General features: G+C 32.3%; 2 protein-coding genes across 8 annotated transcripts in view; one reads left to right on the top strand and one right to left on the bottom strand.

Moving 5' to 3' along the window:
• Positions 1 to 20,822, top strand: part of LOC143225560 (uncharacterized) — a 29,977-nt gene extending 9,155 nt beyond the window's left edge. Inside the window, exons 2-4 of the mRNA XM_076455244.1 lie at positions 10,414 to 10,588; positions 17,343 to 17,440; positions 19,094 to 20,822. Of these exons, the coding sequence (XP_076311359.1) occupies positions 10,414 to 10,588; positions 17,343 to 17,440 (273 nt within the window). The 3' untranslated portion in view covers positions 19,094 to 20,822. The remainder of the gene's footprint in view (positions 1 to 10,413; positions 10,589 to 17,342; positions 17,441 to 19,093) is intronic.
• The window catches only part of LOC143225559 (uncharacterized), a 48,542-nt gene that overhangs the window by 7,565 nt on the left and 14,452 nt on the right, over positions 1 to 26,525 (bottom strand). The window contains exons 5-6 of one of the 7 annotated variants that reach the window (XM_076455240.1): positions 22,810 to 22,870; positions 20,294 to 20,424 (exon numbers count right to left, since the gene is read on the bottom strand). The exons of 2 other annotated variants lie outside the window; for them this stretch is intronic. In XM_076455240.1, coding sequence (XP_076311355.1) covers positions 22,845 to 22,870 — 26 coding nt within the window. In that variant the 3' untranslated portion in view covers positions 20,294 to 20,424; positions 22,810 to 22,844. Of the gene's footprint in view, positions 1 to 15,276; positions 15,967 to 20,286; positions 20,425 to 22,809; positions 22,871 to 24,548; positions 24,734 to 26,525 lie in introns of those variants that run through there. 4 more of the 7 variants (XR_013013923.1, XR_013013922.1, XM_076455239.1 and 1 more) reach the window with 4 other exon arrangements.

Below are 26,525 nucleotides of genomic sequence, written 5' to 3'. Positions count from 1 at the left end.
GGATTTTTTTTAGGGGATATGATAGCTGTAATTCATATAACTTGTATGTTAGTACAATAGCAGGTATACTGTTGTGTAGTATTTAGCATTCTTATGATATATCTGTTAGTATCCTTATGGTTGACCTGTTAGTAGTTCATATCCTTATAGTTGGACCTGTTAGTAGTTGGTATTTTTATGGTGTTTTTGATAGTAGTATAGTTACTTATTTTGTGGTCCTACTAGTTGCTGGAATCATGACAAGGAAATTAGTAATAGATGGTAATTATTTAATGCTGAATTCCTAAAGGGGAAAACAAACACCAAAGCTCTTGATCATGCAAAAACATGGGCCTTTGCATCAACCATTTCACATTGTCCAGAATTTTGAACCTGTGCAATGGGAAAAATACATTCCAGCTCCAGTGAAAGGAGGTTAATGATAATTTTTTGTGGTTGCTCATAAGTAAATTTGAGGGCCTGTTGTGCTGAAAGTCGGGATTTTGATACACATTGGGCATAACACAGATAACCAATTGTGTAGTTTTGTGCATAAAACCAAAAATTAACAATAATAACAATTTCATGTACTTGTTTAAAACTTCTAAATAATCAGATGATAATGAATTAACATTTTATACAATTTTGAGTTATTGTATTATATTTAAACTAGGGAAACTAAAGTCCTTAGTCTAATTGTCAGTTAGTATGAAAAATAGTATTCTTTCATTTTTTAAGAATGTGTTGTATTTGTCAGTTGATTGAAAAAGTATGAAAGGAAAGAGAATTAAAATTATACTTTTTATCAAAACCTTAGACTTGGTGTGATCCAAAGGGCTTTAACTACTAGGTTGTCTATGATAGTTTTTTTTTGTTTTTTTTTTAAGATTTTGAGAAGGTCAAACATGTGATCTATAAAAGTGATCTGCTATATTGTTTTGAATTTTGTGCAAAGCTACACTAGGGGTATCTGCCAATCTGCTATATGAATTTACAATTTTGGTATAAATGGAAGAGTGTTTAATATGATAAGTAGATTTTATTTGGTCCATCATTCAAGTGAGAGTGAGGTCTACATCTTCATGCAGATAAATTTTATGTAGATAAGACTTCTCAGAGAAGTGCTATTAGCCCTGCCCATTTCTAATTGACTATGGGTGATTTAATTCTGATCATCTATTTTTGGTGAGGATGCTACTATTGGGAAAACTGATAGGAACTGTTAAGTCTCTTAACTGGACTGTTCAGCTGGCTTTAGATGGAATTTCAGATTGGTGTGATGAATGGAATTTTTGAATTTCCACTTCTGAAATGTTCTTGTTCTCTTAAGTCTGAAAACCACAAACAACTGATTTTGATTTTAAATAGGCAGAAAATCAGAGAAAATTTTAGTATTTAGATGTGTGGTTTTGTACAGTAAATTTTTTATTAAATTCACTTATTGAGATATCTTCCTGGCTTTAACTGAGGAGTTAGTAAAGAAACTTATTTAGTCCTGTATTGATTATTGGTGTATAATGTTTCATTCAGCATCTACAACTAAGTTAAAACATATGTGAAATCTTTAACTTTTAGATAATTATCAAGTGTTTTATCAATTAACTGTTTTATCTATATGAATTGGGATGATTTGTCTGACCTTGAAATCACCATAAAAATTAGGAAATATAACTTGGGTTTTTTGTTTCTTCTAGAATGACTACAAAGTATAACACAAAAACACAGATCTTTAGTCTAAATAGCTTAAATTTCATAACATTCATATATATATTATTTTCATTATATTGACCTATCATCTGTGTCTGCCTAACACTACAGAATTATAATGTCTCAGAAGTTTCCCAAAATAATTATGCTGAGACTAGCATGGCCTCAAAAAAGCCAGATTTTCATCTTGCACCATGTTCAGTAAATGGTCTCTGCATGTAGTTTATTGTTCACAGAGGGAATGTTAGCCTTTAGCTATTATCTGATTTCTCAACAAAAAAAGAACTGCCTCTGATTGTTACAAATTATCTTTCTCCTAAGATAATATGGGTTACATTTAATTACAAATAGAAGTACCATGCATTCTATTGAAGGGGAAAGTTAAAGACCCCACTTCATAAAAAAAAAAAGAAAAAAGAGAGAATAATGAAATATACAATAATATAAAAAAATTATATGATAACTACAGGGGTGACTGATGCAGAGTACAGTTCAGTACTATGTCAACATCTGCTTATGTTTTGGGCTTTCAACTTTATCACGAGATTGAAGATGACTTAGAGGCAATTTGAAAAATAAAAATGTTTGAAAATTATTGAAAGAAATATTTTCTGTTTACATAAATGTATTTTTATATGAATTTAATACAATGTACTGAAACATTAGTCCTTTCAAATTTTTACATCATTGTAACTAAACCATCACTGCCATTGGTTAAGATGAGAAAAGTTTACTCTTACTTGATTGCCTTAAGAATAAGTCAAATGTAATGATTTTTAAAGATGAAAGAACAGCAAAAAGGTTTGAAGAAAGAGCAAGCACCATACTTGAGATAAGAATGGATCGTACACTGGTGAAAAGCAGTGGTAGGAAATCAGTATTAATGACATTTGAAGCAAATCAGTAAATTCTACTTAGAAAAAGGATGGATAAAAACATTTGATAAGAGAAAAAATTGCAGCTGATTACTTAATACAGTTACACATGAATAGCACTCAGTATGATGACTATCAGCAAAGTTGAAATGAATGTATTTGAAAAAGCTAAATATGTTTTTCACAATACATATTTTTACTGTAACTGATCAGTTACAGATTTGTATTGCAGGTATCTGGAGTCATTTCTGTTCCATATGACCATTAAGGAGGTGGTGAAGTTTAAAATACAAAAAAGTATCTGTATAATAGCCTTCTTGATCAAATGCTTCTAGAGAGAGAGAGAGAGAGACTTAAAAGTGTTGATTTAGTACATTACTTCAACTTGATTTACTGTTATAAAGAATTATAAAATGTAAGTTATATATATTATAGGTTAGCAAGACTTGTGATAATTACATACAGAACATTGAAGACTTAAACTTATCTGTAAAACAGGGAATAATACAGCACTTGATGAAAACATGCTACTTGTATTCCAATATGTTTTTGTTTTAGTTTTATAGTTTTAAAACAATTCTCTATTTAAAATGTATATCAATTCAGGGATTAAACCACATGCCCAAGACGGAGAAAAGTTTAAATGTGGGAGACTTCTGTATCAAATGCATTCACAAAGTGAAGATAGAATTTAATAATAATAATAAAAAAGTTGGTGTAATGGTTAATTATTTCTATTATATCTGTTTACACATGTTTTAAAGCATTAATTGATGTAAACTGTAATTTTTGCAATTTGAATCAATAAAATAATCTCTTTTTTTTAAAAAAAGAATATAAAAGCATTTTCTAAACTAGCTACAGTTTTCTTTTTTAACTTACGTTTTAAATGTTGGTCAGGACGTACAGTCTGAAGATTTTCATGCCCACATGTGCAAACATTGCTTTTTTACTACAATTTTAAAAACTGAAATCCCTTTGTATATTGCTTCTACTTACAGTCTGAATTCATTCTGATTCAAAACTTTGTGGAACAACTGTTTTTTGTTATCTGATATTCTGAAATGAACACTTATCATGTGAATTATTCTAAACTACTATTATTATTATTATTATACAGTGCAATATACATAGACTTACTACAAGTTTTTGTGAACTTCATCTGGTGCACGTATTTACGTTAAATGTTGCCAATTATCTCTGATATTCAACATGCTTAGTAGATCTGCTGTGATCTTGTTTGGCTTCAAAGATGATAAAGAATTTACTGATACCAATACTGGTTTTGGTTTTATTTGCTGACTTTTTTCAAAGAAGATATCAATACAAAGACTGACATTAATGTATGAAATATTTGTCGTTAAGGTGTTAATAAAATTTGTTTGATGCATGTGATTTTTATTTTTCTTGCTTTATTTTCTGTTCTATAATTGATCAGGAGCTCTTGGTCTTGGACATCGAGGTCTCGACTACAACACTGAGTGACACACATCTCTATGTACAGTGACTTCCCCTATATTTTGTTCTTGTGAATTCATACTCTTCAGCAAGATATTGTGTAGAACATACATGCTCAAATTTGTTGTCTGAGTTCAATTTAAGGACTTTTATCTCCAACAAAACTTTTATTTTGTGTTCTTTAACATTTGTTTAATAGTGTTAATATTTTATCTACAAGAAAAATATAATTTTGTGTTCTTTAACATTTGTTTAATAGTGTTAATATTTTATCTACAAGAAAAATATAATTTTGTGTTCTTTAACATTTGTTTAATAGTGTTAATATTTTATCTACAACAAAAATGTGATTTTGTATTCTTTAGCTTTTGTCTTAATAGCATTAAAATTTTTATGAGTTATCAAGTGATGATGATTTATAATTAATCTTGACTTTAGAACATTGTTCATACTTAAGCCTTATAAGGTGTACTCATGTCTTGTCAGCTAATTTCTCTCTCCTTCCCTTGGTGTGGATTCCTGTATATGGTGAGAGGACTTCCTGGGAAAGGTTATGTTCTTTCAATTTACCTTCTCTGGGATCTAAACATTCACCCACATGTTTGTTGTGTGTGGTGACCCGTGAAGGGAAGGAGAGGATCCTTTTGGTTGAGGGGTCCAACCTTAGCACACCATTTTAGCCTTGAATTCCTGTAGATGGGCAGCCTTGGGTCAATTGGCTGGTCCACTTGGGCTAGGTACAACCAAGTACCATTGTTTGATGTTCTCAACAGATGTTATGGACACTGTAACTGATGCTGGTGTTTGGATATAGTGCTCATGAAACACTGGTGTTGCTGCAGTGTCCCCCAGTAAGGCTCCTTGGTGGGTGGGATCAGTGGGCACCTAAAATATTCCTTTTTCAAATAAAAACTTAAATAAAATAGAGAAAAATAGTCCATAGGTAAATGACCACATCTTGAAGATTCTGAGCAGCAATCTTCAACATCTCTAACATTCTCTTATACTACATTCTCTTTCAGACAAAATTTTAGGACAAATGTCTCCCTTTTTCATTCAAAGGGGACTAAAAAGACTTTCTGGCTCTCCAAAGTCAGTGAAGAAGCTTTGCTCTTGTGACATATTGATGGAAGCATCCACATCTCAACACAGTGAACTCTTGCATTCAAAGGTGATTGGGGATATACGTCATGCTACTTTGAATTCATCATGAAGAGTTATTGTTGAAAGGGATTTGAAGAACATCCCTGAGTCAGAGATTCTTGCTGGTTTCTCCACTCAAGGAGTTTCTGTAGTGAGGCACGTGCCACCATTAAGGCAGGTCATCTTAATTGCAAAGTACAGCCATACATTCCAAACCCTATCAGATGTTTTCAGTGTCAGGGTTTGGTTACTTGAAGACATCACGTTGTTGTTCCTTGACGTGTGCTTGTTACGGTAGCAAGGACCACAATGCCTATGAGTGTGAAATGGATCTTCATTGTATCAATTGCAATGGCTCTTGCCTGTTCTAGTTTTGTTCTTGCCCTAAATGGTTGGAAGAAAAAGAGGTGCAATGTTTGAAAACGATTTAAAACACTATTTACCCTGAAGCTCAAAGGTTGCTGTCCACCACTTCCTCTCAGATGTATGCTGCTGCACTTTGTTCCACTACTACAGTGGGAATGCAGCCAGATCTCTGGGTCTCCAAAAGAATTGTTTTCAGACCATATGAAAAGTCTTTTAACTTCCATTATTAAAAAAGTTGATGAATCAACTTGAGCATCCATCTCTGTTCCTAACATACATTCTAGCAAACTCCAAGATCCACTTCCTTTAGTTCTAGATACGGGCATTTCCTCGGGTACATCTTCTTCTCCCACCCAAACACGCTAGATGATCAGTTGTTCACATCCTCAGTCACTGGAATCCTCTTCCAACAGCAAAGGCCTGCCCAATTGGTCCAGGGCAGGATCCATAAAGGTCGATAGACCTCTCTCGAATAAAGACAGTAAATGAAAAAGACGTGGTCGTAAACAGAAGGGCTCTCCACCTATTTTCCTACACATCAAAGCACTGATTGCTTCCTACTATACTGTACGTCTTTCCTTATAGGAAACATTTCTGAAACCTGCTGACACAGTCATCTTTTGGCAGTTTTCTTTGTACAGAAATGACAGGCTGTGTGATGGATGAGTGCATGAAGGGTGGTACTGTTGGTTGATAAGCATGTGCCCACCCTGTCTTTGCCATTCAACACACCCTTGGAGGCCATAGCCATCCATGTTTCCTTGGGTCATTCCATCACTGTTCTCTCTACCTGTCGTCTGGAAAGACCTATGATCAATCAGACATTGATGTTCTCATTAAACAGTTGCTGTTTCCCTTTTTAATCCTGAAGGATTTTTAATGGACATAATTTCCTCTGGGGAAGTGCTGATATTGATGGTAGGGTTTGCTCCATAGAGCTTATGCTTTCTGATCACAACCTATCTCTTTTCAATAGCAGTTCTTATACTTATTTTCTTTCACCTAGTCAGTCCTTTACTGCTATTGGTCTCTAAATTTGCTCCTCTTCACTATTCTCCCACTTTTCATAGAAGGTTGAGAATAATCCATGAAGAAGTGATAGTTTTCCTATAATTTTGAGATGCCACCTGACCCATGTGCACTGGTGGAAGGTGGATCAAGCAAACTGGCCTTCTTTCACTGCTCTCATAGAACTTGATTCTGCCATCATCTGTAACCCACCAATTGATGACTGTGTGGCAGCAGTAACTGGCTATTATACAGGCAGCTGCTCAATGTATTCCTAAATATTTGACACGTTTTCCATGATATCCTCGTCTGTGGTGGAATCCTGCTTGCCACATAGCACAGAAGGCTCAAAAATAGGCCTGGGATACTTTTTGCAGGTATCCAACACTCTTGCACCACATCACTTTTCAACAGGCCCTTGCACATGCTCAATGGGTAAGACGTCAAAGCCAGAAGGACTCTTGGAATAAGCATATCTTCTACCACCAGTTCCAAAGTCATATGGGACAAGATGCGAAAGATCAGTGGACAGTATAATTCTGTCCCTCTCTCAATCTTGCTCTCTGATGGCCAGGAAGTAGTTGATACCTAGTACATCACTGATTCTCTAGGTGAAAGCTTTTGTCAAGTATCTATCACTTTTGCTTCTTCTTCCACCTTCTTAGCCATCGAGACTTGGGCAGAGTGAACACCTCTTTCCTTTCAAGCTGATTCTCTCTATGACTGTAATCATCCCTTTACACTGGTGGAAATCAAACTGGCCCTACATCAGTCTGGCAGTACATAGCTTGGACCTGATGATGTACACTGTGAAATGCTGCACCATGTATCTCCTGCTTCTCTTGCTATTTTTCTGATTGTTTTTAACCAGATGTGGCAGGAGAATGTTTTTCTTGATGTCTGGCACCAGGCTATTGTTTTACCTTTCTCTAAACCTGGGAAGGATCCCAAGATTCCTTCAAATTACTGTCCAATTGCTTTGATGAGCTGTCTCTGTAAGACCTTAGAAAAGATGGTTATTGCTCATCTTGTTTAGTTCCTTGAGTCAAACAACCTTGTCTCATCCACCCCGTGTGGGTTCTTACGATAGCTCTCTACAATGGACCACCTGATTCGACTTTGAACGTCAGTCCGAGAAGTCTTTCTCAAATGACAACTTGTGTCAATATTCTTTGACATTGAAAAGGCTTATAATAGAACATGGAGGTGTGTGCGAGACCTCCTTATATATGGGTTACATGGCCATTTACCCTTTTTTAAAATTTTTTTTAGTCAAAAGGCAATTCCAAGTTTGTGTGGGTTTGACACTTTCCCTTTCTTTTCTAGAAAAACTTGAAGTCCCTCAGAACTAAGAATTTGAATTGAAGTTTGTAGGATGGTGCTAAAAACAACAAACAAATACATACTTTAAAGTTTTATGTTACATTTGTGTGTATCTGGTCAGATGGGGTTTTGGGGTAAGAAAAACTATCAAAAATCATGTTATACAGAAAAAAATTAAGCAAAATGTTTTGGTTTTATTATTAGTTTTTATTTTGCTTTTTATCATGTTGACTTCTGACCTAGCATTTTTATGACATATTTCAAATTTGAGTGATGAAACTTTGTGCCCAAAGTGGTAAACACTCCCATATTTAGCTGATGTTATGCCCTGCTTTTTCATGGCATGTACCTTGCATGATGAATGACTACTTCCCACAATAAACAGTCCAATCAAAAATACAGCAAATCATGTACCAAAAAAGGCATATTACACCCTTTTCCAATCATCATCATTACTTGTACTTCAGTTATGATAATTAATCCAATTACATAAATCATTACAATATACTGTCAATGTTTTGTTTTGACACAAGCTTTCATTAAGTACAATGGATAGGTTAGATCAAGCATGGCGATTGGCTTTTGCTCGTATTACACATGTTGAGTTTGGAGAATATGTGTAAGCATGTATTATTTCAGCAAGTTGAATGACTTCTGTTAAAAACTTGAAAATAAAGTGGTGAGATGACACTGTAGTAGCCTTCAGTTGATAATTTTTATTACAACATGATTTGTATTAACATAGCAAGTATAGATATAATTTTTTTTCTCCAAACCGGTGGCCTAGTAATTGTTGGACTTCACTGTAATTTTTTTAACTATATACTTGGTCACTTAAAATTATCTTTTAATATAAGATGCACATATTGTACAATGAAATTGGCTTGTTGTGAAATGATTTAAACATATAAGTTAATTTAGGAGGAAACTTCAATAAACATTAAGATGTGTATTAGGTATCATGTTTTGATTATGCTAAACATACCAGGTATTTTTGTTTTAGCTTAGTAAAGTTAATATTTCTCATTTAGCAAGGTAAATATAAAAGTGCATTTACATGCAAGTTATTTTAGTGTGTAGAACATACATATATATGACTTTGGCCTAAAGTGGTGGCATTATTGAGTCAGTCACACATTGTTAAGGGTTACACTCTTTTTTTGGTGATTCTTTGAACTTTTGCATGAAAAGTAGCTTTAGCATATTCTATATAGTTGTACTAATGTGTTCCTGTTGTAACATCTGATGTACAAAGTTTTGGAAATATTTGAAAATTTTAGTATCACTGTTTTTACTAATGGAATAACTGAGCCAGGTGGTGATTTATGTACTTCTGGGAAATTTGTTTCCATTTGATACGTATATAGTGTTTTATTCTTAAATTTTAATTAGATATTCAAGTAGAGATTCTCTTGAAAAATACCCCTCAGTGCCTGGTGATAAGTGTGTTTGTGCTGTGAACAGTTCTTCTGAATATATAAAAGTATATATTTTTTTAACTGTTGTATTTGTGTCCATTCTCTTTCTTCAACTCAGTCAAGCAAACTCTGGTTAATTTTACAATAAATATTCTGTCAAACTTTTAGAACAGGTACTATTGTTACCTATAGGAAGTTGATGTATCTGAGAACACTACTGCTTAGTACATATACTTTTAAGTTAGAGTTTAGAAAAATAAAATGTTAGGCACTAAATAAAGAGTACAAATAGTAATAATAATTGTGTAATTTAAAAATATTGAAAGAAATAGTCATCAAAGTATGGTGGCCAGTTATTTCATGACAGGTGAAACTAACTTTTGTAGTATAAGATAATTTGGTAGATTATTTGTAATTTTCATTTCATATGAAGTTTAACACTGGTTGTGAGTTTGCTATTTAGTTTCTGCCATTGAAACCTGTTATAATAATCTAATAATCTACAGATATGTAAATTTATTTATAAGAAATTCAAAGATCTGAATTTCAATTTATTGTGGTTTTTATTCAGAAATGAAACTTTTACTTTGTTGAAATGAATAATAAAATATAAATATGTCTGTATGTAGATCATTGAGAGTAAGCCATGATATCTTTATTGGAAAATATATAAAAAAGCTTGTTAAAGGAGAAATGTCCTCATTATTGGGACATTTTGATGATTATGTAATGGTGACAACTGTGTACATATTTTTACCAGTAATAGAAAAAAAAATTCCTGCTGAGTATAGGACATGTTTTATTCAAGGGAAAATGTTTTTTAAGCACTTACATTTTGTTGGGGAGTCAGATTTGTAAACTTTAGTGAAAATGTAGTATTTCAAGTAAAAAAACTGCAGGTTCAAGTACTTTTATTCACTAACTGAGCAACTTGTAAATATATGTAACAGAAAGTTTTAGAATGTAGATCAGTGTTTGGATTAGTAATTTTCACAGGAATTTATTGGAGAACAATACCTTCCAAATTTGTATACTTTACTGTTGATCTTCATTTGACAAATGTATTTGTAATGCTGTATAGTGATTGGTTGAACTTTTTTTGAGTAAAAAATATATTTTACATTAAATAATTTCAGATAACTGAGACAGAACTGAGGTTAATTATAGAAAAAATGAAGTCCAATCCCACAGTGTTTCAAGAAAGTGGTATTCATATTGGAGGAGAAAAATATTTCTGTTTGAATGCAAGTGACACTCTTCTTCGAGGTAGAAAAGGGAGTTCAGCACTTTGTATAGTTGCCACAGAACAATGTAAGTTTTTTTATTATATAGAGGTGGTTAAAGGGGATTTTGGCATAATGGACACAAGAGACTAGGGTCCTAAGTAGGAGAATTCCAGTTATCTTTCATTGCAAGATACTGTCAATATTCATTAATCATTGCTCATATTCAGTATATAAAGTTGTAGTTCTTTTTACTAATTAAATGGATTTTTGAAGGACTATAGTTGCTTTTGCAGAAGGTTCAAGATGTTATGAGTAAGTAACTCTTCACTTTTATTTATAATTTTGTGTAGCTGAATCACAAATGTCTATTAAATAATAGTTATTGGCCAATTATATTTTGAGTTATGTATGTTAGCTGTGTTACCCACTGGCACAGTGGTGTGTCTGTGGAATTCTGCCCCTGGAAACCAGGTTTCAATATCCATGGTGAGCATAATGTAGATAGCCCTTTGTATAGATTTGTGCTTAATAGCAAACAACAACAAGATGTTAGCAGTTTTCATCATCTTACCAATTGGCAAATTCTATTTTAAATTATATATGTTAGCTTTTTTCATAGTCTTACTATCCATGTCTGCCTATTATTATTGTACTTTAAAATAAAATTCCTTTGGAAGAATGTTCTTGCACACACAATTCAAGCTCTGATCTCTGCATGTGAATATATCATAACCTGGTATCAAGTGCATTTTCCTGAATACTTAACTGGTATTTATTTAACTAAATGTACAACAGAGGCTTCAGTGATAAATTATTGAAATAAGTTAAATATATTTTACAATTTTTTATATTAAATTTCATATGCTCCTGTGGAATGCAATCAATTCACAGGCTTGTTTTATGTAGAAAAATAAAAAGAAGTAATAACAATTCTTTTTAGTATTACCTTACCTTGTTTTTTATTTTTGCTTGAGTCTTTCTACTCTGTCTTTTATTCTTTACAGACTATATTATTGTTAAATATTAAACATAGTTTGAAAATATCCTTTAAAATACATCTCCCTTTTCATTGACTATACTGATCTATAAATTTAATAGAAGCATGTTAATGTTTGATCAATAGTTTATTAGTTTTGAAATGAAAGAACAAATCCACTAATTCAATAGTATTCACATACTTTGTAATCCTAAAATGCTACAAAGCATTGGTATATTGTATGCTTAATGTATGTAAGGTAATGTGGCTATATATCAAAGACATGCATAATTATGTTTGATAAAGTTGGTTAATTTAAAGATTATTATTTGTTCAAAATAAACTTTTGTCCATTTTCTTGAATTTAATTCACAAAGATATACAAGAAAATGTAAAAAATTCTAATCTTTATCTTTAGCAAGTAGGTTGGAAATTATGGCTGTAAGATTTCATATGATAATAAAAACATGGCCAAAGTTAGTCTCAGATGTGATATTAAGCAGTGACTTGTACCATAGGGCTTTTTTTACTTTCAATTTTTTTAACAGATGTAACAGTAAGCCTTGTTTTTATGGTATATGTGACTAAGGTATGTTGTTGTTATTTCTGGAAATTCTGCTACACTGTAGTTGAAGGTTCTGAAATTCAGGTTCCTATTGGTTTTTTGCTGATTGAGATGCTGGAATATAATTTTACTTTATATCTTGCTAAAACTGTTTGTTTATTTCATGCAGTATTAATGTCCAGAGCTAATGAGGCCTTTTGCTTAATTCCAAGGCTTGCTGGTTTTTAAAACTAAATCTTGCTAAGATTATTAGCTAAGGAGTTTGCAGAAGAGAAGAGAATGTTGTTAGCATTATGTATGAGATTTTAACATGTAATGCATTCCTTGGAGTGGCAAATTTTCCTGATACATTGTCCATTTCTGTGGAACTTTTAACTGTAGAATTTGAAAAATGAAAAAATTCTAAAAAGTAATTCTAAGGGTGTCGTTATTTTTTGTCATAAATACTTGAAATTTTATGATTGTTTGAAAATTGCAATTTCAGCAACATTTTCTGGAAAAAGTTCCCTTTTTCAGACCATTTTTCTCTCTATTTTCTTGTTCTTTTGCTTTTTCTTTTTTCTTTCATGGAAATAAATACAAATGAATGACAATTTATCCTTTCATTATTGTTTTGTTTTATGAATACTTATATTAACCTTCAAAGAATTACAGAATTTGTAATGAAACACCTGCTTGGGTTCCTCCTTCAGCTGCTTGTCTTTCCTCTTCCTTTTTCAGTGTGATTTGGCTAATCTTACTTCTCATTTTCTTCTTATCAGAGAACTCTTTGATAGAGTAGATCTCTTTTATCACCCCATATTTTTCCAGAACCACTGCATAGTGTGCCTTTGGTGAAGTGCTTTCATTTGCATCAAGAATATCATTGATGATATTTGAAAGAACATCTGGAGAATGTGTGTTGGACATTTGCTGCTCTTTTCTCTTTTGCATTGAAGTTGCTGATTGCCATATAAATCTCATTCTCAGATGATATATCAGTGTAAAGAAGTATTTCATTTTCAACTTTTCAAGCGTGCAACCAGGATCCCCTTTTTCTTTTATAACTTGCATTTCCATCATCATACATTTGTTTTACATTATCTAAACAATGAATATACTTTTTTCCTTAAGTTTTTCCTTGAACAAGCTTTATTGCCCAACCTTTCTGGAAAGATTCATAATGTTTGTTTAGGTTCAAGAACAAAAATCACCATCATCAATACACTGAATAAATTCAACAGATCATCCATCCATCATCTCTTTGCCTCTAACATTGCAAACAATATGGCATCACATTGATCTGATGGTCCTTTGTATTTATGACTTTCACAAAATACCAGTGAGGAGATTTTTCTGTCACAAACTGTGGAAACAGTATTGTTAATAGGCACCACATCTCCCCTTATCTTCCATCAGAGGCGTCAGCACCGTATTTCAGTTGATGAAACTGTTGCAACCTTTGTAGAAGGGTTAATAATTTCCTTAAGTGGTAACATGTTCTCTTCGCCACTTGCTTTACTTTTGTCTGTATCACTCATATCAGTAAATTAGAGGTCTTAGTTCTCAGTTACTCCTCATATTCCCTACATATTAAGAAAGAGATCATCTCCATGGTTGCATTTTCCATTAGTGATTGTTATGCTGTCAACATAAGTATTCTGAACTTCAAGTTTGATTTGATATTGAAGTTCTGTTTCAGATCCATTTTGTGCAATGTTGAGTTTCCACCATATTTGGCTACAATTGAACCATTTAAATGATGGGAAGCTTGAGTATTGCTTAGCATGAGCCTTTCTATTTTCAACAAAAATTATATCATTATGCATAGCAAAGGATGTCCTGAAGAACTTGATACTTTTTTCTTTAGCGTTTTTGTTATCTGTTCATAGTTTAGTGTATACAAAACTGGGACATCATTTCCTAAACCTCCAGTTGCATCCAGTGCTGTAAATAACTGTTGGAGGTACAACCATGTTTTCCATGTTCACATATCTAAAAACATGGGCCATTGCATAAGCAAATTGAGCATTGGTCACACTTGTACTATCCTATATGGATATACTGCACAATTCTTTATTGGACTTTTTTTGTTCAGTCATAATACTACAACAAAAAGCTCATGCATTTGATATGCCTTTACATTTTCTTTTTGGATGTGTGGAAAATCTCTATGTAGTTTTATAAGTAAAGGTTCCAAAACTGAGAGTATGCCAAAATAATCCTGTTTTGAATCTTCAGTAGATATGTAATCATAATGTCTATGTATATGATCAAAGTCAGTCTGTTGTCTTTCATTTGCAACATTTGCATCTGGATTTACAGTTGGAATCATTTAAACCATTGTATGGTACCAACTCAGTCCACAGTTTCCAAAATGCTGTATATATTTATTATAATATAAAGAGCTGAATTTGATCTTGTAATCCATTAAATATTACACTATATCATACTGTTCCTCACAAAGCATTGTTTGCTTTATCTTTGAGATTTTCACCTGTTTGTTGACTGAGTACATAAATCCAATGCCCCATGTACAACTTCATTTTGTTACAGGTATCATCAAGCATATAATAATGATCAAATTTTGTTACAGATATCATCAAGCATATAATAATGATCAAATTTTGTTACAGATATCATCAAGCATATAATAATGATCAATAAGAAATTCAAATCATCCATCAAAGCAAATGAAGTTTGATAAGTATGACAAGTTGTTTTCTTGAACATTAATTTTTATGAAAGCATAATTTATACAGTGGGAGTCATTCTGAGCTATCACCACTACAACTTGCTGCTTTTCTATCTGAATGATATTTCACAAGCTGATTCACAACCAGCATTTTGTTTCTGTACTCATCCCATATACTTGGATAAATTGTGTCAATAATAGAAATCAGACAATCAAACAATGCATTCATCAAATCCCAGTTGTATAGTCCACAGCATTCAAAGCTCTTATGTCATTGAAAATTTACCAATTTGAAAAATGCTCTCCTATAGGTTTTTCACTAAAACTTTCCACATATGATCTGTGCATTAAGTCTAGAATCCTTTTCTGGGTGATTTTTGGCAGGGAGATTGATGCACTTCTGATTTCAACATTATGTTCAAACCATGAAAATAATTGCATACTTCATGGGGGAAAGATAAACCTGACTGTAGCTGACATAATTGAAGTATCATATTCCACAACTGACTTCTTTACTTTTACCAAATCTTTCTCAGGATCCCAATGTGCTGTGACATTTCTGTATTGTTGTGTACATTGTCCTTCCTGGAGGTTTCTCATCTGGTTGTATGTCTTTGTACAGGACCTTTACGTGCTTCAGTGGAAATGGTGAAATAATAAAGCCATCGAAACAATTTTTTTTTAACCTCCTTTCAGTGTCTTTTGCTTTCTGCAAGTTTTATGACAAAGGCTTAAGCTGGGCATCATCTCACTCTTACCAGTGTATTTTCAGTAATCAGTCAGCACCATGTCTATAAGTTGATTTGGATCTGCTAGGAAATCAGTTTCTAAATGTTTCCAAATACTACTGACACAAAGGAAACCATTTGCGAGTAATATGGAATATCTTTTATTGATATCTATTTATCATATTTTTCTTGTCAAACTTCATTGCTTGAAAAATTGAAATAATACAAAGAATTCATAGAAAATGCTATCTGTAGCTCACTCAATTTTTGAAGTACATACATCTGTGTCTTGCTTGAACAAGTCTTGTTTCCATCAATCACAGATACTGGAAGTTCAACATAATTTCCTAGTGTTGTTAATCTTTTCTTCTGTACTTTTGAACCAGCCTGATGACCAATTTTGCATTTCATTTTCTCTTTAACCATCATGATTGCAGTCACACTTGGGCATTTTCCACATACTACACACTTGGCTCATTTGCATTTACATGTTAATGGTGCCATTTTGAAAATCTTTTTCCTGAAACAAATGAAAAATTCACATCTTATCAGAATATTTTAGAACATTGGTTGAATTTCAGTAGGTTTAGAAAGACCCCAGATTTAGTTCTGTTACATTTATGAGAGAAACATATGAAAGAGTTTAGCTGATTATTTTTTTTCCAGCTTAAATAGCCTTGTGGAACTGAGAGTAACTTTGTACCCTAGAGGAATGTGTTACATACTAAATAGTAGAATACATGTTTTGTGTATATATATTCTGTTCCTTATGTAAGAAACAACAGCTATTCATTGTATTTAACCAAAATCTATTACTATAGAAAACTTTGTCACCATTCTGACGCAATTTAAAACAAAGTGAAGTTGGTTCCATTGAGTATGTGACATGGGCTGATGATATAAAACTTGTGCAGTTAGAACAGACTAGGAAAGTTTGGAATTGCCTGTTTGGTCGTACTGTTTAATGCAAGCAGCACCTGTTTGTCATTGTTGATAATCCCTATATAGAAGACTTCCTTTACAAGAAAAATAAAGTCCTAGGCATAAACAGCTTACAGCAATCAAGAACAAGGAAATTATCAAATTATTTAAACTGAATAAGTACCACCAGCTATTTTAAACAATAAATTACCCAGGTACCAATTTCATCAACTTGTTAAACCTTGTACTATTGCCACTTTTTATATCTCATTCACAAGTGAGTTTAACTATTTTTTATGGTCCAGACCACTAAGTAACTGGTTTTGATGTTTCTTATATCCCTATTTAATATGCTTATTTGTTGCAGTTTTCAGTGTTATGAATTACATGTAACAATAGTCAGATTTTCAGGTGACTAGTTTATACACTGTAATAAATGTATCCAGTCACATTAGTTCATATTTCAGCAGAATGCCTTTATCTCTTTCAAAATTAACACAACTTCAACGTGGTTTACCCCCCCCTTGTATGTTTAACTTAATTTACACACTGTGTTAGTCATATTCTTGACAAACCAAAAACTTCAGATACTTTTGTTCACTGACTTATTACAAACTTGTGAAATTTCATTCACCATAACAAATTTGTCTTTATATTTTTTCATTGCTTTTTAAGTGGTATTCTGTACCATTTTTTTTTTATTGGTCTGATATTGTTGCTTGAGAAATATATTTGCTAATGTAATTTTTCGCCGAGAAAAAATTATAATAAGAAAACCCTAGCACCTACATAATGTCACTAAACACATGAATGTCTCAATTTTGGACTATTACAAGGAATAATGGATTTACTAAAAAAAAAATCATATTTACTGCTATACATAATAGTAATAACAGTATTAGTGTAAAAAAGATGGAATAATGGATATTCACTACATATGTATCTAGTGAGGCATTTTCTTTTCTGTTTTATCAGGTCTTATTGCAGCTGCTACAACTGATGGTGTTTCTCCAGGGAAGCTCAATATTGTTGTGGAGAGATTAGGAGACTACTTAAGAATGTCTGGCTTATAAGTAAGTTGTATGTCACACTGGTAATGTAAAACATTGTAAGTTTTGTAGCTTAAAGATTAGATAACTTCTTTTATAATGCTAAATTAATTTCTCAGAAAAATAATTTTCACTATGTTTAATTTATATCAATCTTTAAAGAACTATGTAGTGTTTTCAAGCTTGCAAATAACAACTGATTGTAGAACTAGCCGACCAAAAATTTAAGTGTCCATCTGATATAAATGTAGATGTTTGAGGATGGCAGATTTTTTTTAATTAAGTAGAATGTGATTGCAAAAATTGACTTTGGTTTTAAAAATGATGTATGTATGTCTAAGAAGGGATAATATTTTGATAATCTATGGATGTCTCTAGGATTTTATTTTCTTTGTGGGGAGAATTGTATTTAAAATCAGTAAGCAGAGAGGCAGTAACAATCAGTTATATCTAACATAGCAGGGTTCTTGTCAGAGTAAAGAAACACATTACCACATAAGAGTTTGTGAATATAAACTTATTACTCCATGTTTAGCAGTTTTTGAAGCAATAGATTTAATTTTCTGCATCTTAACAAAATGCATTTGAGTTTGAGCCTCCCCACCTCTTTGCATTGCTGATGTGATCATACTATAAAAATGCTAGTAACGTTTGGAGAATGGGGCAATTCTATTATTTGTCAGTATTGTGAAATAATCAGTTAAGATTATTGTGATAAAATCAATTAGTTACTTATTTTTGCAACATTAATCTAATTTTCCATTTTCAGTCATTAACAGTTTTTGTTTAATCCAGTTATTCAACTGGTCAAAATGTTGCCATTATTATTTCTCATTAGTTTTTATTAATTCTGTGTTGTTCATCTGAATCAATTGGACTCTAAAATGATCACCTGATTGAAATTGGTGTTTCTTATTATTCTAACTAAGTCTTGATTAAGAATACTTATTTGGATGTAATTAATTGATCAACTTAATGATTAATTGATTAGAAAATTCCATTAATAACCCATTTGTAGTATTTAGCAGTGCTATCTGTACAATCTTGCATAAGCACTATTATAATGTATCATCTTAAAGGAGCATAGTTTTTACTGTGTAAAATGTCACTGTACTGGAAAACCGTATTATGTGGAACAAAAAAAAAATTATGTTCATCTGGTAAACTATAGTGTTGTTGGTACTTGTGCAACAGGAATACAGGGCTCAAATTTTATATACTTTTTATAACTGAATTTTTTCTTTTCCATGATGGTTACTTCTTCACTCATGATGTGAAATATCTATATAAATGAAGTTAAATAAATGTACAAGTTCAACATTTGTAACATACTTATTTATTGATTTCTTGTTTTTTTTATAATTTGTTTTCTTCATGGTAGTTTCTTTATTTTAGCATTTGAGAAAAGTAAAGGGACTTGGTAATGACAAAGATAACAGTATTCAAAGGGTATTGTTAGTTACTATTTAAAAATGTACCATGCATCATCAGTAAGTGGGTAGTTTATAAATAAAATCATATTTTATAATGGATTGATTTTGTTGATATATGAATGTTGAACTTAGCAGAATTCCAAGTTTAAATTACATGGAAAGCTTGTTTTATAAAGTTGAGCTTTATAAGAATTTCATACACCTTAACAGTCCCAACTTCATTTTGGTGGTTCCATCTTTATAGAATACAAGAACTTCTACTTCCTTTCGAGGCTTCCAGCACAAAAATTTCAGTTTCTCCAGTCAAGCCTGTTCTTTCTTTGACTTCTGCAGTTTTTACATTGGACTGAGTTCTGAGTAGGTGCTAGTCAGGACACAGGACACCAGTGATGTTTGAAAGGAGGAAAGTATTACTTCATGGTGTAGGATGTTCTTGTTGCCCTAAGATATCTTGTATGTCTTAAATCATGCTTTGTGAAATGATTTTATACATAGTGCAACCCCCCAGCTTAAGTAGTTATAGTTAAAAAAAAGTACAATTATACAGTAGAGCACTAGAAATATTCACCCCAATCTTTTAAATCTTGTTTTATGGTAACGTCTTACCTAAACAATTTTTCTGTGTTTGCTTTTGATCTACGCTGGATGAATGTATTTCTTTTATAATGATGTGAGATTAAACACTAATCTGTATAATATGCAGCTGAAGTTTAATGTAAAAAGAAATTGATTAGTGAAGAAAATAAGAGCAGCTTTTATTGTCAACCTGTTGTTTTAAGAACTCCTAATACAGTCTGTGGACCCCTTCTTACAGTTTTGTATCAAGCTTTCTGTGTATCATAATATAATAAATTGCTGTTCCATTGAAATTTTTTAAAATTATTTTTGTGATTTCATCTAATCAAAATATCTGAACATTTAAAATAAACTTGATGGTGTAGAGGAGATGACAGTAAATTCTGATATCTAGTGTCTGTGGTTTTAGTTTGGGAACTCTTTGAATAACACATTCAAGAAGGTTTGAAGATTCAAAAGATTGTCAGTTTCAAAGTAATGCTTATAGCTTTTTTTTTCAAATTTTTATAGCTGTAATGTGAAAAAGCATTTTTAACACATTTATAATAGTTACTATTTTAACCAAGTATTTTTATTATTATTATTTGTATTCACAGAGACACATAAATACAGTTTTACTGACTAGTCTATTTCATTCTTCATACTAAATAACATATTACAAATATTAATTTGTTCTCATATAAATATATTTAATGAAGAAAACTTTTACCATGTTTACAATGAAAATTCTGAATCTTATTTTATAACTGCTATATGTATCAATTCTTATTATAATAGTTTGTTTTCTTTCAAAATTTTCTTTAGCTACAATAATAATTCTGATTTATTCAAATGATATTAAACATTTCAGTCACTTTCATTCAAAGTTGCTGATTTGAAGACAAACATGAATGTACTTATTACTGTCCTCTTATGGTATTTTACAGTATTGAAGATGTTCTTTCTCATTTGGTTGTGGTTATTAGAACAGTTGCATGCACCTCTTCCTTAATTGTTAAGCTATAAAAAAGCATTTAAAATGTTATTGTTATTTAATTGTTTATATGCATAATTCAGCATTTTACAAGGATTTGAAAACAAAATTTGAAGAAAAGCATTTTCTTCATAATATCATTACTTTGACTATGGGTCATCTTCAATCTATATACTAATAAAATGTATCTCAAGTGGCATGTATAAATATTTGTTTAATAACTTGAAGGTATTTAATAGTAAATACTTTGTTTTTGTAGAAGTCAGGTTCCTAACACTTTAGGTTTAAAAGTAAATTGTGAAAGGAAGTAGTAGTTATAAAAACAAAAAAGGAATACTTACATCACCACTTTACTAGAAAAACTTGTACTATTATAAGTGACATTTTAGGTGATATTGTCAGAATAAATTAATTTATTCCTTGAGATTTTGTGCAAATCCATTACTACTATTAGAAGAAATGTAATTCTTGTCTCAGTGTATTTGTAGATAAGATTAGGTAAAGATGTTTTAATGTAATTGAACAGAGTTTTTGATGAATCACAATTACAACTTGATCATTGGTGTTTCTGCCTGAATGCAAAGCAAATGTTCTAAAGATTTTTGTTGTAAGAGCAAAAAAAAACACCTTTTTTCAAATTAAGTAGTGTGCAAATCTTAAGTGTTTTTCAAAATTTCTAAATGTTCTTTCTGCCTTGCACAGCACATCTTCCAAAGCACCAGGGGATCTTACATAATCTATTCTTTTCCACAGTGACTTAGATTTTATTGAAAGTTTCAGTTGTGTGCAAGCAAGTGGTAAGGTATTTGGAAGTAAGTACATATTTGAATTCATTTAGTTTTAAAGGTAAAATTCAAGTTATGTAGGTTTACCTTTCAAATACTGTGAAAAATGTGGAAACTTATGAACATAGAAGGAAACCAAAAGTGTAAAACTACAACCTAGAGGGCAGGAAGACAACAATAAATATATTGGTAGAATTAAGAATCAGAAAATAATTTGTAGAGCTAGATTTAAGTGAGAATGAGTGGAACAGACCATTCTTCTGTAAAGATTTGACCTTAAAGACACTTATGGTGAAGGCATTATTCTCAGCAGGGAACCTCTACACATTTTAATTTAGGCAAAGGGATCAGTTTTGTAAGTGGAAATGGTATATTGAATTTATGGAGATAATAATGGATATGGGTGGTTGTATAAATAGGTAGATGGAATGCTGTGTGTCCACCTTCTGCAGTTGAAGGTTCTTGTTAGTGTATCCCTGACATGTATTAGGAAGGAACATGCTCCAGAGGTGGTCATCCCTCTGCATCAATCTAAGATATTACCACTTAGTTACAGAACAAGCCCAGTTAGTAATTACACAGGAGAAACTAAAGACTCAAGCAGGCCATAAGGATTAGCTCAACAATGAGGATAATGCAACAGCAACAGCAAAATATAAAGAAATAAAAACATATCTATCTTGGTTGGAACCAAGACATCCAAAGCTGCACAAGTATATGCAGTTGGAAGTCAAAGAGATGACTAATGAAGTATCTAACCACCAGATGGCACCCTCCATCAACTTCCATGTGGCAACACCCTGTCATGAAGCTCCAGTATTGATATTTGTCTAAGTTAAAGCACACAGGCATATGCAACAGTTCTGACTGAACAGATCCATCATGGTGTCTCACAGGAAGAAAAACCACATAATCACAATGAATACCTCACACAAAATGTACTTCTACAAGGATTAACTGTAGAAGCAGTATGGTCACTTCTTTGGAATTAAAAGTGCAACATTGTAACATAAAACCAAGATAACTGTTAATTTCATAATTATTCAGTTCCACTTCCTAAATGCCTTAGCTTAATGTAAAGTCACATTATCTCTTCTCGCTATATTTCATAACACTTTTTAAGCTTAAGTTCAGCTAGCCATGATTTTCTATGTTTGCTTCATCTTTCTAAAAAGTGGAGTATTGTCTTTGTATATTGTGTGTGTGTGTGCATCTTAGTGTAGTTAATATAATCTCAATTTTACTAGTGATTCAAGGATGATGTAAACATGTCACAATCTGAAATGTATTTCATAGAACTCGTAACGTAAATGCTAAAAGCCCAGTATGATTTATTAGAACTCCTAACATAAATGCTAAAAGTAACTTTGGACTACTGTCCTCACTTAGTATGATTTATTAGCAGCAGCTCCTCCCACTAAAAAAAAATCCATCCATTTTAAACATTTCTAATTTATGCTGACTGGCAAAGTAGATGGTAGAACATATACATGTATGTTGGTTTTCTTTGTCAACATGTTATATTATCAATTTTTAATTTTGAGCCCTACAAAGGCACTGGGATATTGCAGATGGTAGAAGATTGACAGTATTTTTTGGATCGTTGACATTTCTACAAACCAGTACCTTTTCTCCTGCATCTCTTTCTTGAATTTCTTTGGCTAAATCTTGTACCAACTTCCCAAAACTACAAACCAAGTTGAATATGCATGTTATTAATGGCCAATTCTCAACATACAATTTTATGTAACGTAACACATTCCAAAATTTTTGTGACTCGTTTAAAAAAAAATTGGTTTCTAATAAGTTTAAACCACAACAAATTAATTCTGATTTCTTCTTCAACCTTTCAGTTGTTTTTTTCTATAATCTAGGGATTATCCAGGTGTGGATTATGGATGGAAAAGTGGAAAAAATCAAGCAGCAAATTTGCTGCATTTGTTAATTATGGTACCACGTGCCATTTATGTATAGTTGTAGATCATGCTGTACAGTCATTGGATGTTCATCCTATCTATCTACTATCATAACTTGCCTCACAAATAATTGACTAATAATACAGTATTAACGATTATGAATCTTCCCATTGTTCTACTGTCAATCATCGTAAGAAAAGTTCTTAATGCGTACCACAAGTTTGATGTAATAAATGAAACGGTCGTTATTCCCTCTGTGTAAACTTATGGGTATCATCTTTATTCATCTATTTTTGTTTTGAAATGAGCTTTTGATCACTCCATGATTAGTGGCAGTGTTAATGACTAGTAATTCAGTTATTGCCTGCCTACCATCCCTTTGATTTATTCAATATTTGAGTTTAACAGCCACTACTGCTGTCCTTGTATTTTCATTGTATCAGTATTTATGTTATTTGGATAAGCTAGATTTGCAAATGCATTTTTGTATATTATCTTCTCAATATTCTAATAGCTTTATTTTGTATGAAAGCAACTGGTGTGTTTTCTATATCTTGTTTTGTTTAATATTATTAATAATGCATAATGTATTGTAGATTTTTATTATATTAAGTTAATATTTTTATGACTGTCTTTGCCATTCTTATGCATACCTTGTTATGTAGACGGCTTTATGTTCTGTGGCTTATCATAGTTTTACTTTGTATTTGACCTAACTAGCAGGCCGTTCTCGAATGGGTCCAACAATTGATAATTCCCATCTTAGGTATTCCACGAAGCAATGAAGCTAGCAGTTCACTGCTGACCCACCTGAAAATGCTCGACAAACATGCTGTCACTAAACCTTGTTTCTAACACTGATAGAGGCTACTTAGCTAGTATTAGTCAACCACCAGGTAGTTGGGGCACTTAGCTTGCAATATGAGGGTTGCAGATTCAAATCTCTATCCCATCAAACTTGCTCAAACTTTCAACTGTGGGGAATTTATAATGTGATAATCAGTCCCACTATTCATTGATAGAAGAGTAGCCCATAAGTTGGCAGTGGGTGGTGATGACTTGCTGCTTTTCCTCTAGTTTTTCACTGCTGAATTAGAGAAGGCTAGCACAGATAGCCCTCGTGAAGCTTTGTGAGAAATTTAAAACAAACCAAACTAACTATTCAGCTACCATTTATTATTTAGTAGCATCTTTTATCAAGAATACATTAAGCAGTATTAGCCAGTTTTACGTTATTTGCTATTACAGATGGTAATATTTTGTCTTGGTTATTATTTTAGCCTTGTGTATCACCCTAGTTTGATTCTAAAAATTACACTAACACCACCCTTTACAGTAGGATTAAAATCAAATACATGTTGCTCTTGCACATTTTTCATTTGTATAAAGGAATATATAAACACTGCCAAGTCTAAATCGGTGAACCTAAACAGTAGGGAGTATAAATACCTTTGTTGCCTTTCTGAATTCAAGCTACTTTTCATTTTTATGTTTTCTGTTCTTAGTCGGTTATTTGGATTCCTCTCGGAGAACTGGCCTTTTATGAAATTTCACACCTGATCAGCATATGCTTGCTGCTGTGTGTGGAGGGGTCACTTGAGGTATACTTTACACCTTTTGCTAAGTTTTCAAATCTATTACACTAGTTATTTCTTATGTAGTTTTTGCAACAGAAGTATCTTATAGTATTTAAATTTTGAAAATCACTTGTATGAACATATACATTAAACAATATCAGTTTAAGAAATAATTAATTAATTAGATTATAGTCGGTACACAGAAAAGTAATAACTAAAACAACAGAAATATACGAACAACAGATTGTTCTTTGTTTATAAGCAAATGCAAAATCTTACTTTCAGTTTAAATTAAAGGATAAAGAACATGACACTATTCAGTTCTGTGTAATTTGTACATTCACGGTTTGTGAAAATAAAATGTAACTTCATAACTAAATGTGTAAAATATGCAATAATAATTTGAAAATATACTTTAACTGACCATAAAGTTGAGCAAAGAAAACTCCTCAATGACAACTTGCTCCCTGTAAACTTGTAAAAAAAGGATTTCAGCTTTTACTTGATGATTGAAGATAAAACCTTTATGTTTCACATCTTCAGCGAAACTTCTTTAGTTGGTAAAAGTCAAAAGAGATAGAATGCATGTGAAAGAATGAAAAAAGCCAATGTACAAGTTACCAGACACAGTGCTTTTAGATTTGTGTGACTAGATTGTTGAAATGGGCAGTGGAAATAATCCAGAAGAGCAAAGAAGAGGTTTGTTTTGGACATAACAACCTTAAGAAAGAGCTTATTACAATAAAACTGTGCTGCAAGGGCACGGTCTTTAAATAGGACATGGACAGACATATCCAGTAATAATTACTTGAGAGCAGTTATTTTGCATTCTTTGATTTGTCAAAATTGAGAACTCAAACGTTTAATTTGTAAAGCATTATATACATTTTCTTACAGTATATGGTAACATCAGCCATGGATCATTGGCATAAAAATAACTCGATATAAAGTTTTTTTTTTGTGTTAAAAATACATATAGCCAAATATCTGAAGCAACAAATAACCTAGTCTTGAACTGAGCTAATTTTTAAAGTAGGGTTTGTTTACTTATTTGGTTTGACTGCTTAGTACTAGCAAATAAAGTAAATTGATACAAAATGCTAGAACGTAAATAGATGTAGCCAATAGTGGAGGCCCGGCATGGTCAAGTAGTTAGGGTGCTCGACTTGTAATTTGAGGATTGCAGGTTCGAATATACGTCGCACTCAACATATTCGCCCTTTCAGCCAAGGGTGGGTTATAATGTTACGGTCAATCCCACTATTTGTTGGTAAAAAGAGTACCGTTGGCTGTGGGTGGTGATGACTAACTGCCTTCCCTCTATTCTTAAACTGCTAAATTAGGGACGGCTAGCTCAGATAGTGGTGGAACAGAACTGAAAAATATGACGTAAAAACCCAAGATTTAGATTCAATGCCAAGCTTGACGAAATGTACGATGTGTGTGTATGGGACTCTTATGTTGACTAGTAAAGTACAAGAGCGTGTCCAAGACGTTTCAGCCAAAACACAGGGGAGGCATGTGTGTGTGGGGGGGGGGCAGTTTCAAAATGAATTCTTGTCCATGATTCGTTACAGAATGTGGTGAAGATCACATTTTCATTCTCACCATGGCAATCGAACTGAATATTCCAAATATGGCTATGGCTACATCTGACCGTACAGATGATTGTCGTTTATCCTCAAAGACTTTTTTCAAAACTTTTGTTGTTTTCTTAAACACAATAGACTATCTGCACTGCGGCCACCGTGGGTATCGAATCCCACATTTTAGCGTTATAATCCCTCAAGCTTACTGCTGAGCCACTAGAGAAATTAACCACAAACTCTATCACTCACTGTAAGGCGAG

This window comes from Tachypleus tridentatus, chromosome 9 (genome assembly GCF_004210375.1).
Source record: "Tachypleus tridentatus isolate NWPU-2018 chromosome 9, ASM421037v1, whole genome shotgun sequence".
Lineage (NCBI taxonomy): Eukaryota > Metazoa > Arthropoda > Merostomata > Xiphosura > Limulidae > Tachypleus > Tachypleus tridentatus.
Note: the sequence above shows the minus strand (reverse complement) of the source record. Positions and strands in the feature narration are given on the sequence as shown.